The sequence below is a fragment of the Armigeres subalbatus genome, chromosome 3, assembly GCF_024139115.2.
Source record: "Armigeres subalbatus isolate Guangzhou_Male chromosome 3, GZ_Asu_2, whole genome shotgun sequence".
NCBI classification, from domain to species: Eukaryota; Metazoa; Arthropoda; class Insecta; order Diptera; family Culicidae; genus Armigeres; species Armigeres subalbatus.
The window spans coordinates 40043258-40057921 of NC_085141.1; the positions used below are offsets into that span (position 1 = coordinate 40043258).

The 14664-nt window shown below is 42.1% G+C and overlaps 1 protein-coding gene across 7 annotated transcripts in view; it reads left to right on the forward strand.

Moving 5' to 3' along the window:
- Positions 1–14664, forward strand: part of LOC134223557 (cysteine-rich hydrophobic domain-containing protein 2) — a 100586-nt gene that overhangs the window by 11828 nt on the left and 74094 nt on the right. For 2 of the 7 annotated variants that reach the window (XM_062702743.1, XM_062702739.1), the window contains exon 2: positions 2356–3307. The exons of 2 other annotated variants lie outside the window; for them this stretch is intronic. In XM_062702743.1, the coding sequence (XP_062558727.1) occupies positions 3186–3307 (122 nt within the window). In that variant the 5' untranslated portion in view covers positions 2356–3185. Of the gene's footprint in view, positions 1–2170; positions 3308–14664 lie in introns of those variants that run through there. 3 more of the 7 variants (XM_062702740.1, XM_062702742.1, XM_062702738.1) reach the window with 3 other exon arrangements.

The following is a 14664-nucleotide window of genomic DNA, read 5'->3' on the forward strand; positions in this document are numbered from 1 at the left end:
AATGGAACCAACTCTTGCAGTTTCCGCATTGGGCCATATACAGCTCAGCTTTGTTGGGACGCCACACAATCGACATCATCTCCGTGCTCGAGATCAATATACGAAGGCTCAAAGCCATCATCCTCCTCTGACTCTGGTACCGCTTGAGTGCCACTACTAGGGTGGAAGCTAGATCTAGCCGCATCCTGAGCTGCTCGGGTTTTGGACCGAGTCTGCTGAACGAAAGATCTTTGCATCTTGGTAACGATTCTTTGAGAATGTTACGGGGTAGAACTTTTCGGAGTTCGTTGAAGCAAATCTACACCTTTGTTCCCGATGTGATTAGCTCAAAGAATCGGTCTCCTACTCAGCAAATTATAATTTCAGAATGACAAATTAGCATATAGATTTTAGATTTAGGGTTTATCTTGATCAAATCGCCTTCCTGCTGAACCAAAACAATGACTTGCTCTTATCTTATGATATGCAGATGGCTGTCAAACAGTTGTCGTTATCATTCACTCTCACACATTCGCATCCGAAACGTTATCCATTTCGGGGGGCGAATCGATGGAGGATCCTTTTCCGGCATTTATCTATCAAATAATAAACATGGGTTTTCCAGGTACACTTGGAATCAAACCAGACCCCAAGGTATTTGGAAGATAAAGATTAGTTGATGTCATCATTCAACAGCTTTAGTTTCAGTTGAGCTGGATTCCGCTTTCTAGTAAACACAACCAATTGAGTTTTTTTGCGGTGAAAACTCGATCCCTAAATGTCTGGCCCAAAGAGTCAGATTATTTAGGGTACTTTTCAATGGTCCTCACAAGGAATTTGAACATGGACCTCTTAGAGAGATCACGGCGTCATCTGCAAGTTGTCTGAGCGAGCATTGTCCTTCCAAACAATTGTCAATATCTTTAACATAAAAATTATAAAGCAAGGGACTAGGTCACTCCTGACAAAATCCAAATTTCAAAGTGCTCGCGTTTTCGGGGGCACACCACTCGATACGGAAGCAACGCACAACTGTCATTTTTATTTCTTCACGCATGCATTTTTATTTTTTCACGACGCAGCAAAGCTGAATTAACAAAAATGACAGTTGTCCGCCGCCTCCGTATCGAGTGGTGTGCCCCCGAAAACGCGAGTACTTTGAAACTTGGATTCTGTCAGGAGTGACCTTAAACATGATCCTTGGGGAAGGCCCATGTAGCTATTTCTGGAAGTTGTCAGAGTGCCGAGAGTAAAATTCATATGTTTTCATAAATTCTATTCGAACTAGCTGAAAATTTGGCAGGAGGGTTATTTAAACATAACAATTCCTCAGCAGTTCAGCTTTTCTTGTTAAAACAGAGATCTCGAATGCTGCTTCACATGGACAAAGTTCACCGGGTCCAGTAACAATATAATCTTGCCTCGAGCTCTTCTGTTTTTCGATGCATTCACTGCCGCAAACGCACTATCGGGGTTCTACGCAGGTTTTACTACTTCCCATAAGTCTTGCAACTCCAAGAATGTCTGCACGGCAAATCTGCAGGTAGACCAATTTTCGTTACCTTGGAGCAGCTGAATGGACGGCAAACCTAATAAGTTATGGCTTCGACTTGGAACAGGAGCAACTGCGTTACCTCCGCCGTTTGGGATATTAATTTTTCAATTATTTCGATATATCGCATACGTCTTCCTTCAGTGTTCATTAAGTTATAGGCTTGGCCCATAACATCTTTTATTAACTGAGAGCTGTAGAAATAAAAACTTGTATGTATTTAAGTACAGTGGTTCAGAAAGGAATGAAAATTTATTTTCATGAATGACACTACGATCTAATTTCTTAACGCTATTATCTTCAACAAAATATTCTTAACGATTTCGGATCATGAAGGTAGAACAGCGAGATGTGTGTTCGAGCACGCTCAAGCTAAAACTGAGCTTTCGTATATTCTATTATCGACTACAGCTTCACTGGGAACGGTGCTGATATAAACATCTTACAAAGTGATCCCCGACGTGAAATTATTTGGAAACCCCTGCTACATACATTGGCGCAGTGCATGTGGCCAAAGTTTCGAGCTGGTAGTTTGTGTGGCGGTGGTTACCTACATAGGCGCACTAACAGACTGTGATTCCAAAACAAACTCGTTGATGAAATCCTCTCGCAATACATATTCAGTTCGGTGTGAGACTGTTAGGTACGTTCGACGTCTGCCAGTAATTTTGGTCAGCCATCAGTAGCGTAATCGAAGTTGGGAATTGGTGGTGGCCGTGGTTTTCCACATCAAAGCGGCCTACACTCAGCCTGCTCGAAAGGTACATTCAGGAATAGTGTAGTGCTACCAGTATAGGTACAGTGTTGGTAACTTGTTTCTGCAGCTGCATCTGATCTAGTGGGAGGATTTCGCCAACAGCAGCCAAAGTGATTAAATTACGCATCAACTAAGGGAAAAGGAAAAACTTGATAAGTGAAACCCAACCGAACAGATGTGCTGGCTACCTTTGACAAGTGCACAGAGTTATGAGGATGTCATCATTAGGTGAGCGTTAGAAGCATGAACTTGTGAAAGTGCATAAAGAAAAGCAGTGTGCAAAGAGAAGGGGTTCAAGGATACGACGTGGGTGTCATCAACAACGTCAGCTGCTCGCCGAGCCGCCTGTTACATTGATCCCCTTGGGGCACATTGCCCCAAGAATGCCCTAGCGGCGGATGGGGGAATGTTTTTCTTTCTCCTTCCTCAATCAACTTAAATGTATCAGCAACTTTTGTTTACCCGACTACTGCGTTCGGCGAGAGCAAAAATCCCTCGATTCGAAGGGAAACAAACAGTGACGGAGGCGGTCAGTAGCACCACCAGCGCGGGGAAGTCTCGCTCCAAGTTCTGCTGCGTTGTTGTTGCGGTTGCACAAGAGCGAACCGAAAACATCAGCTGAAAGTTGGAAATCTGCTAGCGAATCCGTCTCGTCGGTATTTAGCACCATCATCAATCGTCGTCATACAGCGCCGTCGTTCGATGTGTACCCAGTTTGTTTCGCTTTAACTCAAATGCTGTGTTGTGTGCGCACGATGGATGAAGAATCGTGAACGCTTCAGTTGGAATTGGCAGTGCCGAGAGCGGAAGAACAAAGAAACCTATAATATATCGAGTGTTTGTGCAATCGGTGCGGTACTTTGAAGAAGGGATTGGCGAAGTTTGAAGCAGAAGAAGATGGCTGACTTCGATGCGATATACGAGGAACAGGAACTGGCCGAACCGGAAGATCTGGAGGAGGGCCACGTCCAGATGGTGCCGGATCCGATCGTCATACGAGGCGCAGGAAATATGACAGTGTGAGTACCCATCACTATTTTTCTTCTCTTGAGATACGTACATTTCGAATTGTTGTTGCCTTTTGAATGGGCTTAATGAAAACAAAATCATGTCTTCTCTTCGTGCCCTTTGTTGGTATTTTATACATGTGAACATATGTTCGAATGTATACCAGCTTCGCAATTATTTCCGCTGTCGCGTCTGAATCAATTAACCCTTTTAATAATAAAGGGGCTACTGAAAATAGTTCTCAATGTTGTACGCATTAACCGAGTTTCCAATTTAAACAATTTCTAAGTTAATTGACCTTGCTATCGGTGTGATTTTCTTTATCTAGAAGCGTAAACAGGGCATCACTATTTGATTCTAAGCTCAACAACAAACAATAAACTTATTCGAATCGGCTCATTGTCATCAGTCGTTAATTTATTCTTTGAATTTCAATTTAGTCTGTAATGTTAAACGTTGTGTGGCCGGCAAAAGAAACATCCTTAACATGGCCGGCAGAGTACCCGGGCATCAGCATCTCAAGCAATATTCAACCGATCTACATAATTTTGGGCTCGTTCAATTTAAACCTTTTTCTTCTATCAAGTTGTTATCGGGATGGACCAAATCGGGAAATCAGGGTTTCTATGGATATGTCTCACATAGATGGTATTGATCGTTGAATTCGGTAGGTAATCCACAATATGGGTATAAAACTTCTTGAAATTTCATCAACAGATTGATCTTTATTGTTTTGGGTCCATCAGAAGTGCAAACCTTGTGATTCCAGAACAGGTTAAACGAGGCCTTATAGTTGGCCTAAAACATTTTTCAATGGAAAATTATCAATATAGATATCAAACTTTTTGAAATTATCTCAAGCGTATGTTCTCGATCTGGGAGGGAGATCCAGATACTACACACAAAATAACAATAAAATTAAACGTCATGACGCAAGAAAATTATCGATGAGCAAAATATACCAAAGCAAGCGTCACACGGACTGACCAATTTTTGTTTTGCGTGTCTTCGATGTTTTCGTTGATTTCATTGAAGCCGGTGCGTGACTTTCTCAAGTTTCATTCGCTCGTTCCGAGTGCGGGAATTTGAAAAATAAAGTGTCTCGTGAAAGTGTCCGGAGTATTGAATTAAGAAGTGTCCGGAAGATGGTCGTTTTCCGCATCCCTATGGAAGGAATCACAAAATGCGGCGGATTAAACTCAGTATGAATAAAATACGAATCTCTTTTCAGCATCTATCTCGACTCATTCAAAGTCATTTATATAAAATTTAATAATTTTGTCGATATTTTTTCACACTAAGCTATTCCTAATAATGATATAAATTTCAATGAATCGTTATCTAAATTCTCGTAAAGTATGATATCAATGCAATGATATATTTTGGCAAATAATTTCATAAATGATCACCACTACACCTTTATCCCTTTTTGTTCATCGAATCATCGGTATTTTGGCGTTTGTTTATCTCCGTTATCTTGTTTATATTTTTGAGATAAAAATTTATTGAAAGAAACGACATTAACTTTTTGATTATGAAGTAATAGCCTAGTCGTCATGAAGAAGCATTTCACAAGCACAAGGACATTGCCGGTAATTGATGTTTTGGGGTGAGGAAAATAATTCTTCTACATATTGATTATATTTGAATGAAAATCATATGGGAAAGAATGTTAATGCAATTTAGCTATACTTACCAACCAAAACTACATTGTGGTCTAATGATTAGGATCTCTGAGCAAAGGATCTACAGTATTCTTTCTTCCAGGTTTGATAAACAATTAAGCAAATAAATAAATAAATAAGAATCTGCATAAAAGATAACTCTCGATGTTCCTCTGAAGAACCTTAAATTCAAGTTCTTATCAAACATTCTGACATACCGATAAAGTATAACGGTAAAAAATCATATCGTTTTAACCGTTTTAACGGTATCGATATTTTGGAAAAGATCCTTTGCAATGAATTATTGGCAGTGGCTGATTTTCTACTCACCGCTTCCACATCCAGGCGCTATCGTATATGCGCAAATAGCCAGCATGAGTCAGAAATTTGTATGGCGAAAGACATCTAACGCGGGTTTTCTCAAAATTAGGAACTTTTCATGAAAAACTATTTGGTACTGGTTATGTAGGAAGGTGTCCGCTACTACGCCTACCAAATATTTTTTCGATGAAGGTGCTTAATTTTGAGAAATCGAACCTTAGATGCCTTTCGCCATATTGATTTCAGAAAGTTAACTCCAAGTGTGCCGCTGTAATTACGCTCAAAGCAGGCGATTCATTTTTGAGTAATTTAAAATTCTTCATGAAACGACGTCTAAATCGCTATCGATGGTTTATAAGAAAACTTTTAAAATTGGATATGAAGAATTTTGAGGAAAGTTAAGAAATTCAGTAGACTTTCGATAACTGCAAGTTATTTAACTGCAATAGGACGAGACCAGTGGCATTCTAGCTAAAATTCCGCTTGAGGCTCTTTCAAATCATTCCAACAACACTAATACACCTGCTGGTAGAAATTGCAATATTGACACTATCAGACGAGAGGTGGCGATGCTGCGTATTTATATCAATGTGATTTTGCATATACAGCAGTGACAACTGTTGTTGAATGGCGTAAGTTATGAATGTTACTTTTGTACACTCTAGGTGGAGAGCAGTCATAAAGAAATTTGTAGTAAACCGCTCGAGTTTAGTATGGAACTGTAATCAGATCTCATTTATTGTTTAAAGTTACAAAATGCAATAAGGGTATAAAAAATCAGAAAAATATTTGTAGCTTTTCTACCTAGGTCACATATCGCTGTGATGCGTAGTTAGTGAGAACGGGCCATTTGTCCATACAAGAAAATTCATTTTACTACAAATGTTGTGGCGCCATCTCTTTCAACCAGCACCTTTGGCCTTGTCCTATTCGAGAGTTGCAACAGTTTTGCAGTTATCGGACCGCTAAACTTCAAACTGATGTCAGACTCAATGACAGCTGCGTTGCGCTGCACATTCCCGAGTAGACGAAAACAGCTCAATAATATCACATGTTGATAATATAACAAAATGAGATATGGGCATGATTGATATAATAGATAAAAGTTCAGACGACAATATCTACAATATCACGAGGAGATCAAGCACAGAGAACAAACATGGAGGCTCGATCAAAATTTCTTGCAAAACATGTGTAAACAAACAAACCGAACCGCAACGCCGTCGACGTCGACATTGCAACTCACAATCTCATTTTGACAACACGATGGCATGCATGCATAACGACACTAGCGCACAGTGGCATTTTTTTATGACGCTAGGGCTGATTATGCAAGGGATTACGGCGACATTCCAAAGTTATTTCGAAATGAACAGTAAAAAGTTATCACAACATGGCGAGTGCAGCTTCAACGTCTATTCTGTGTGGATCAAGTTATGTTATTTGTAATAATTGATCAATTTCATGTTCCATTAGTTTGTTCTTATCCATAGCATATCTTGTTATTTAAATGATATTTCGGTGCAAATATTTGATATTGTTGCCTGTTCTTTTATCTCTTATATCAATCAAGTCCACATCATGTTTTGTTATGCTGTTCATGACTTCTGCCCGGGTTTACATCCACTTTTATTGCATCTGACGTCGATTGACAACCGTTTGACGTCTAGAATGCGTAGCAGTTATCGAACGGCATCGAACGGCTACTGTGGTTGGCAAGGATTGATTATTCATGTTGGCAAATGTCTTTGTTTTCTTTTGCATTTCGAAATAGCTTGTTTCATAACGGATGGGAAAAGACGGAAGTTGCAAAGCGAAATCTCTCTTCCATTCTTTCACCATATATGCCAGATTCGGATGACGAACACTTTACAGATTTTTTCAAATCGTCAAAATCCGACTATTCACGATTAAAATTACGAAAATGAATTTTACTGTAGCTGCGGATTGGGTTGACTTTGAAAACGTGAAACGAGCGATGCAAATAATGAATTAATAAGCGATAAGCAAAGGGAATAATTGCAAGAAGATGTATCCTAGACGTCTCCTTTTCTCTTTACAATGGACACCATTTTCAAACGAGTTTCACAGTTCGATTGTATTAGGCATTTTTTATTGTTCAACACGTTCAACAACCGTCGTTTCAAATATAGATTGATAATGTTCAATATAATTTTCTGCTTTTTATAGTTTTCAAGCAAATGATCAGTATCGATACTCCCCATTTATTAACCATTTTCAGCTAGGTCTGCGGTGACGTTTCATGACAACTAAAGTTAGGTCTGCACTGACATTCATATTTTTTGAATCTGAATCTCCCTCCCAGTTCTCGATGATCCTGAGTTTACCAGTTGTTAAGTTAGAATAGTTTCCATGTTGGCTCATGTGACGTTTTAAACAATTTTCAATGGTTCAGAAAGCTGCAACTTGTTTGAAATCGATTTTTGTAGAAAGATTAGTGCATAATCAATGCAAGGACCACTAATTGCCCCCCCGAGTGGCCACCAAAAGTTTCAGGACATTCGGGAAAGTGATCAATTATCGATATTTGTCCAAGACAGCTGTGACTTTTCATGAATCGTTTGTTTCAGCATTCTGAGAGCAAAATCAATGGATGCCTTAGATAGCCACTAAGTGGTGCTCCGAAGAAGAACTGTATACCAGTGGTGTAAATACTCACGATTAGGAGAAGAGTGTAATTTCGCCTACCAGAAACGCGGTATACGCGCGAACCTGCTGCTTGCATTTTCTTGGTGCTTCGCGAATATGGGCAGAGCAAACACAACGAGTATGGCAGTATTTTGTTGGCGAGTAAAAATCACGTTCGCCAGTTCCTCCGGGACTTCCTTCAGGAATTCCTTCGGAAGTTCCTCCAGGAATCGAATCTACCTCTAGCCCAGGTGATTCGATCCGTGCGAAGAAACAAAGGGTTTCGCCAAATGTGGTATCTGCTGCCGAGTTTTTTGGATTTCGGAATGAAACTTTGAGTAACCTTTAGGGGATCAAGGTTTCATTTCAGATTGTCAGGAAGGATGACTGCCGCGTTTTGCCGGGATCCTTTGACGATCGCAAACGTCTTCTTCAGTATTTAACTGAGAAGCGGCATAAAATCTTCACGTACGACGACATAACTGAGCGATTGTTCAATGTCGCCTTGAAAGGTCTTCCCAGTGATGATAATTAAAATGAAATTTCTCAATTTACTTGGATTTTCACCGGTCCAAGTAATTAGGATGAAAAAGAAATCTCGCTCTGGTACTTCCCAGAGGGGTACTGCCGTCATACGCATATTTGTCCCATGTTTGCAGGGATTCCTATGTACATGGGACAATTATGCGTATAACGGCAGGGTATTTCTCAAGAATTTTATTTAGTTCTTTACAAAAGTGAACTAAGTAATATGAAAAGTTCGGAAAAGGCCTGCTTTATGTCCCATGTCCGTGTTACATGGGAACATTTCCACAGGCCTGGGGAAATTTCCAAAACTCCACTCAGTGCCGTAAGTGCTAAAAGTGGGGTCACGGAACTAAACATTGCCACAAGGATGTTAAATGCATGATTTGTGGTGGAACCTCTCATGCCAAGGACGCCTGTCCTGTGAGAGAAGATTTTAGAAGAGAATAAATTTAAATGTGCCAATTGTGGGGGCAATCATAAATCCAATTTCTGGGAATGCCCTTCACGCAAAAAAGTTTTGAATTCCCATGCAAAATTGATGACGGGAATTGATTTACCGGTCGAGTAATTCATACCCACCACAATCAACGAACAAATTTTGCTCCTACTTCTCATGCTCATGCACTTCTTCTAAAATTCCGGCCCCTAGCTTAGGCTAGTTCATCGACTGGTTTGCTGAGATCCACTGCTACGTTGTGTCGATCCCTCGGCGGTTGTGCCACAAACTTCCTCACTCGAATCCTCCTGACTTCGGTCGGTCCGACGATTCCGGTTGGCAGAAGACTTCCGGTTCGCTGGCGCCCCGACGACTCGAGACCAAACACTGCTCACTGTGCTGGATTTTCCTCCAAACCGACGCTTACTTGCTGGTCCCTTCTCCATCGACGCTGCAGCTCTGACATTTTTTGTGTCACGACTCTGGTTACCGCATGCCACGTACCTTCATCGCGACTCATTCGCTCTGCGATGTTGTCCGCCCTTATGGCAGGCATTCTTCTACGTGCCTCCGGAAACCTCGGGCAGTCGAATATCACGTGCTCTGGAGTCTCCTCTACGTTGATACACGTCGGGCAGAATGGCGATGACGCATGGCCACACCGGTGCAAATATTGGCGGAAACAACCGTGTCCGGACAGGAACTGTGTGAGGTAAAAGTTCACCTCACCATGCTCCCTGTTCACCCACGTCGACACATTGGGGATGAGCCGATGGGTCCACCTTCCATTATCCGCATTGTCCCACTCCTGCTGCCACTTCACCATAGAGTCCAGTCTCACCGCCTTCCTCACATTTCTGGTATCCCTCCGTTGGTAGCACTCGATGTCCTCTGCTAGGGTTATGCAGACTGGAATCATCCCTGCGATAACGCAAACTGCCTCCGACGAAATAGTTCGGTACGCACTCGCGGCTCGAATGGCCATTAGATGAAACACGCTATTCAGCTTCCTCCGGTTACGTTTCGTCTTGAGCGCAGCTCCCCAGGCTGGAACTCCGTACCTTAGTATCGAGGATGATACTGTTGCAAGTAGACGCCTACTGCTGCCTTTCAGACCGCCGACGTTCGGCATGATCCTTGCTAACGAACTGATCTTTTCAGCCGCTTTTTCACAGGAATAGTCCACGTGGGTGTTGAAGTTCAACCGGTCATCAATCATCACACCTAGATGTCTCAGAGTCAGCACCGACGGGATGTCGTGCCCTCCGATGGTAATCTGAATCCGCTGGATTACTTTGCAGTTGCTGACCAGCATCACTTCCGTTTTGTGATGAGCCAGCTGCAGCTTGACTCCATTCATCCAGGTTTCTACTGCGTTGGTCGCCTCCGCCACCAGCATTTACACCTCCTCCAGTGACTCACCGGTTATCGTTAGGACGACATCATCCGCGAATCCGTAAATCTTTACACCTTTGGGCAACTTCAGCATCAGCACCCCGTTGTACATCACATTCCATAACGTCGGGCCTAGTATGGACCCTTGTGGAACGCCCGCCGTAACCCTGATCGACTTCTGCCCCGAGTTCGTGTCGTAAACCAGAATCCGGTTCAGGAAGTAACTCCTAAGGATCTTACACAGGAAGTCGGGGATTCGCATTCCATGCAACGCTGCGGCGATGGCCTCCCAGCTGGCACTATTGAACGCGTTTTTGACGTCAATCGTCACTACCGCGCAGAACCGATTGCCGCTCCTCTTCTTCTTGGACGCCCTCTCTGCATCTTCAATGACTGTCTTGATTGCATCCACAGTCGATCTGCCTTTGCGGAATCCGAACTGTTTTTCCGATAAGCCAGTCTCACCCTCCGTGAACTGTGTAAGCCTATTAAGGATAACCCTTTCCAGAAGCTTCCCCAGCGTATCCAGCAGACATATGGGCCTATACGATGCTGGATTCCCCGGCGGTTTTCCTGGTTTCGGCAGCAGCACCAGTTTATGGATCTTCCACATGTCCGGAAAATTACCGTCTACTAAACACTTCTGCAGCACCATCCTGATCAGATCCGGGAACGCCAAAATCGCGGATTTTAGAGCCACATTTGGAATTCCATCCGGACCCGGAGCTTTTATCATCTTCAAACCTTTCGGCACTGAAGATAGCTCGTCATTGAAAACTTGCATACCTGCAGCGGTAACTCGGTTTTCATCTTCGTACGACGTACGCGGCCACGTTGTAGAACCATGCTGCGGAAAAAGGCCATGCACGGTGATATTCAACTTTTCCGGACATATTTTGGCTGGCATCGCTGGACCCCTGATCTTCTTTGTAACTACTCGATAAGCGTTGCCCCAAAAGGATCAGCGTCAGCTTCTCGGCACAACTCCTTGAAGCAGTTAGACTTGCTGATTTGGATCGCCCGTTTGAAAGCCGCTCAGACCGTGCCCTCTGAACGTGTCTCCTAGCTCTGAGACAGGCAGCGCGAAGGTCGGCAAGATTTTCGTTTCACCAGTAACTTGGCCGCCGGCTATTCGTTGGCTCCAATTTCCTCGGCAAGGTTTGTAGCGTCGCTGTCCGCTCGAAGTGCTTCGATAAAAAGATCCTTATCGAAGTCCTTCGTCTTCCATCTTCGCCAACTAGACCTTATCTCCCGTCGTACCGTCGGCGTTCGCGTTCCAACACTATATCGGATCGCCTGGTGATCGCTATGGGTATATTCTTCGCAAACTCTCCAGTTCATGTTCCTCGCCATCGACGGACTGCAGAGCATGACATCGATGATGGACTCCCTGCCATCTCTGCGGAATGTACTAACGGTACCTTCGTTGCCCAATCTTACTTCCAGCTTAGCCAGCGCCTCCAGCAAACTGTAATCCTGGCGTTAGTCAGTCTGCTTCCCCAATCCACTGCCCAAGCATTGAAATCACCTCCGATGATCACTGGTTTTCGGCCGATCAGCTTCTCCGTGAGTGAGTCCAGCATCCGGTTAAACTGCTCCAAAGTCCACCTTGGGGGTGCGTAACAGCTACACACAAAGATCGCGTTAATTTTGTCGATTACGAAACCCTCGCTTGAACTGAATACCACCTCTTGGATAGGAAATGTGCCCATCACTTGGATAGCCGCAATCCCCGTAGCATCCGCCACCCAGTTGCCGTTGTCAGAAGGAATCCGGTACGGCTCAGCAATAATTTCCACGTCACACATTGCTTCTGTTGTCGACTCACTGCCACAACAGCTGCTGTGCGGTGTCGCAATGGTTGAGATTCAACTGGATGATCTCCATTAATCTCGGCCCGCCATCGCCTTCTTGTAGGCACATAGACCATCCGACCGACTCTACGACACTACCCATAATTCCATTACCCATAATGCTATTACCCCGAAGGCCACTACCCCGAACGCCAGAACCCCGAATGAGTCACTACCCCGAATGCCATTACCCCTAATGGGACACTACCCCGAATGAGCCAGTACCCCGAATTAGTCATTATTCAAGTTCATACTTCATTTCTATGAAAAAAATGTTACTCAACAAAAGTTTATTCATAATTCATATAAATGAACAATAATTGGAATTGAAATTGTTTCAATGCAGTATGGAACTAAGTATTCTTACTCCGTAAGATCCCGTTCCACTTCGTATGGCACTCTTCAAGATTCCTGAATGGCAGGGCAAGATTATGCAGCACGTTTTCATGCACAATACAGAGAGTTGAAGGCAAAACATACTTTTGCATATAAACGATAAAGACGGATCCATAATAAACTGGAAAACGATCCATAAATAACATCTGAATGTTCCTTAAAATGCTACCATAAATCCATAAAATAGTTAATGAGATTCCATAAAGAATAATTTTTCGATCCATAACTAAGCTAAAATTTAGCAATTAAATGGGAAAAATGTTCCATTAACATGGTCAAGAAAAACAATACAATTCTTGCTATTTTCTTATGAAAATATGACAAATGATCCATAAATCTTTGGAAAATGATCCATAAAAAACTATATTTTGATCCATAAAACTTCAAATTTGCGCATTTTTTTTATCGTGATGATGATTCATAATTTCAGTAATATGATCCATAATTTTAGCCATATGATCCATAATTCTGGCCATTTCATCCATAACTTTGTTCAAATGGTGATATGATCCATAAATTTTGATAAATGATCCATAGATTTTATAAAATGTGTGGATCAATTAATATAGTTTCATTGGCCTTCTTTCCAAGCATTATGGATCACATTATCAAAATTATGGATCATATAACCAAAATTATGGATCATATGGCTAAAATTATGGATCATCATTAAGATATAAATTGCGCAAATTTTTTGGATCTTATGGATTTTGTTTTGGATTTTGGATTTTATGGATCAATTTATAGTTTTCATGGATCATTTTTCAAAGTTTTATGGATCATAAAAATATTCTTTATGGAATCTCTCGAACTATTTTATGGATTTATGGTAGCGTTTTATGGAACATTCAGATGTTATTTATGGATCGTTTTTCATTATTTTATGAATCGTTTTTCCACATTGAACGGTGCAAAGTAAGGGCTGCCGAGAGTTGAAGGCAATTGCGGTCCACGTCAGCATGGCTACTAGGGCAACAAGGTAGAAGTTGTTCCTTGGTCGCTGTAGTAAAAGCAAAGGATTCTGGATGAAGCGTGGTCTAAATCTCAGAATCGACCAGGGGGTGAATGGGTGAGTAAGAGTGAGTGAGTGATTAAGTGAGTGAGTAAGAGTGAGTGAGCGAGTAAGAGTTAGTGAGCGAGCGAGTAAGAGTAATCGAGTAAGAGTGAGTGAGTAAGAGTGAGCGAGAAAGAGAGAGCGAATGATTGAGAGTAAATAAGTGAGTAAAAGTGGATTAGTGAGTAAGAGTAGTTAAGTAAATAAGAGTGGGTGAATGAATGAGAGTTGGTGAATGAGTAATAATTAGTGAGACAGAGGAAGTGAGTGAGTAAGGGGGTTTGTGTATGAGAGTGAGAGAAAGGGAGATCTTGTTTGTCTTCGGGAAGTTGCGTTAACTTAAAGAAGGCATCATCTCGTTTCGTTTCTATCGATCAGACGTTACTTTTAAAAAGACAGTATTTCCTCTGTGTGCCTTATCGAGGTATAAGCACGTTCATTAAAAGGAGGTATTATCTTCTCTGTCTGTCTTATACCGGGCAAACCCGTCCATTTAAAAAAGGCATCATCTCCTATGTCTGCCTTATACCTTAAACGCATTCATTCAAACAAAGCATAATTTCCTCTGTGTGCCTTATATCGGACAAACACGTACATTTAAAGAAGGCATCCTCTCCTCTGTCTGCCTTATACCGAGCAAACCCGTCCATTTAAAGAAGGCATCATCTCCTCTGTCTGCCTTATACCGGGCGAACACGTCCATTTAAAGAAGGCATCATCTCCTCTGTCTGTTTTATACCGGGCAAACCCGTCCATTTGAAGAAGGCATCATCTCCTCTGTCTGCCTTATAACGGGCGAACACGTCCATTTAAAGAAGGCATCATCTCCTCTGTCTGCCTTATACCGGGCAAACTCGTTCATTCAAACAAGGCATGATCTCTTATGTTTACCTTATACCGGGAAAACGCGTTCTGTTGGAAAAAAGGATCTCTTACTCAGGGGCGTCTCGTGGACTTTTGCTACACCTGTTCTACCATGCTGAAAAAAAAATATTCATCAAGCTGAGTGGCTTCGAACGAAAGTTGTGCATTTAATCTTATATTACAACCTTTTCTTGTACAACTTTAACCA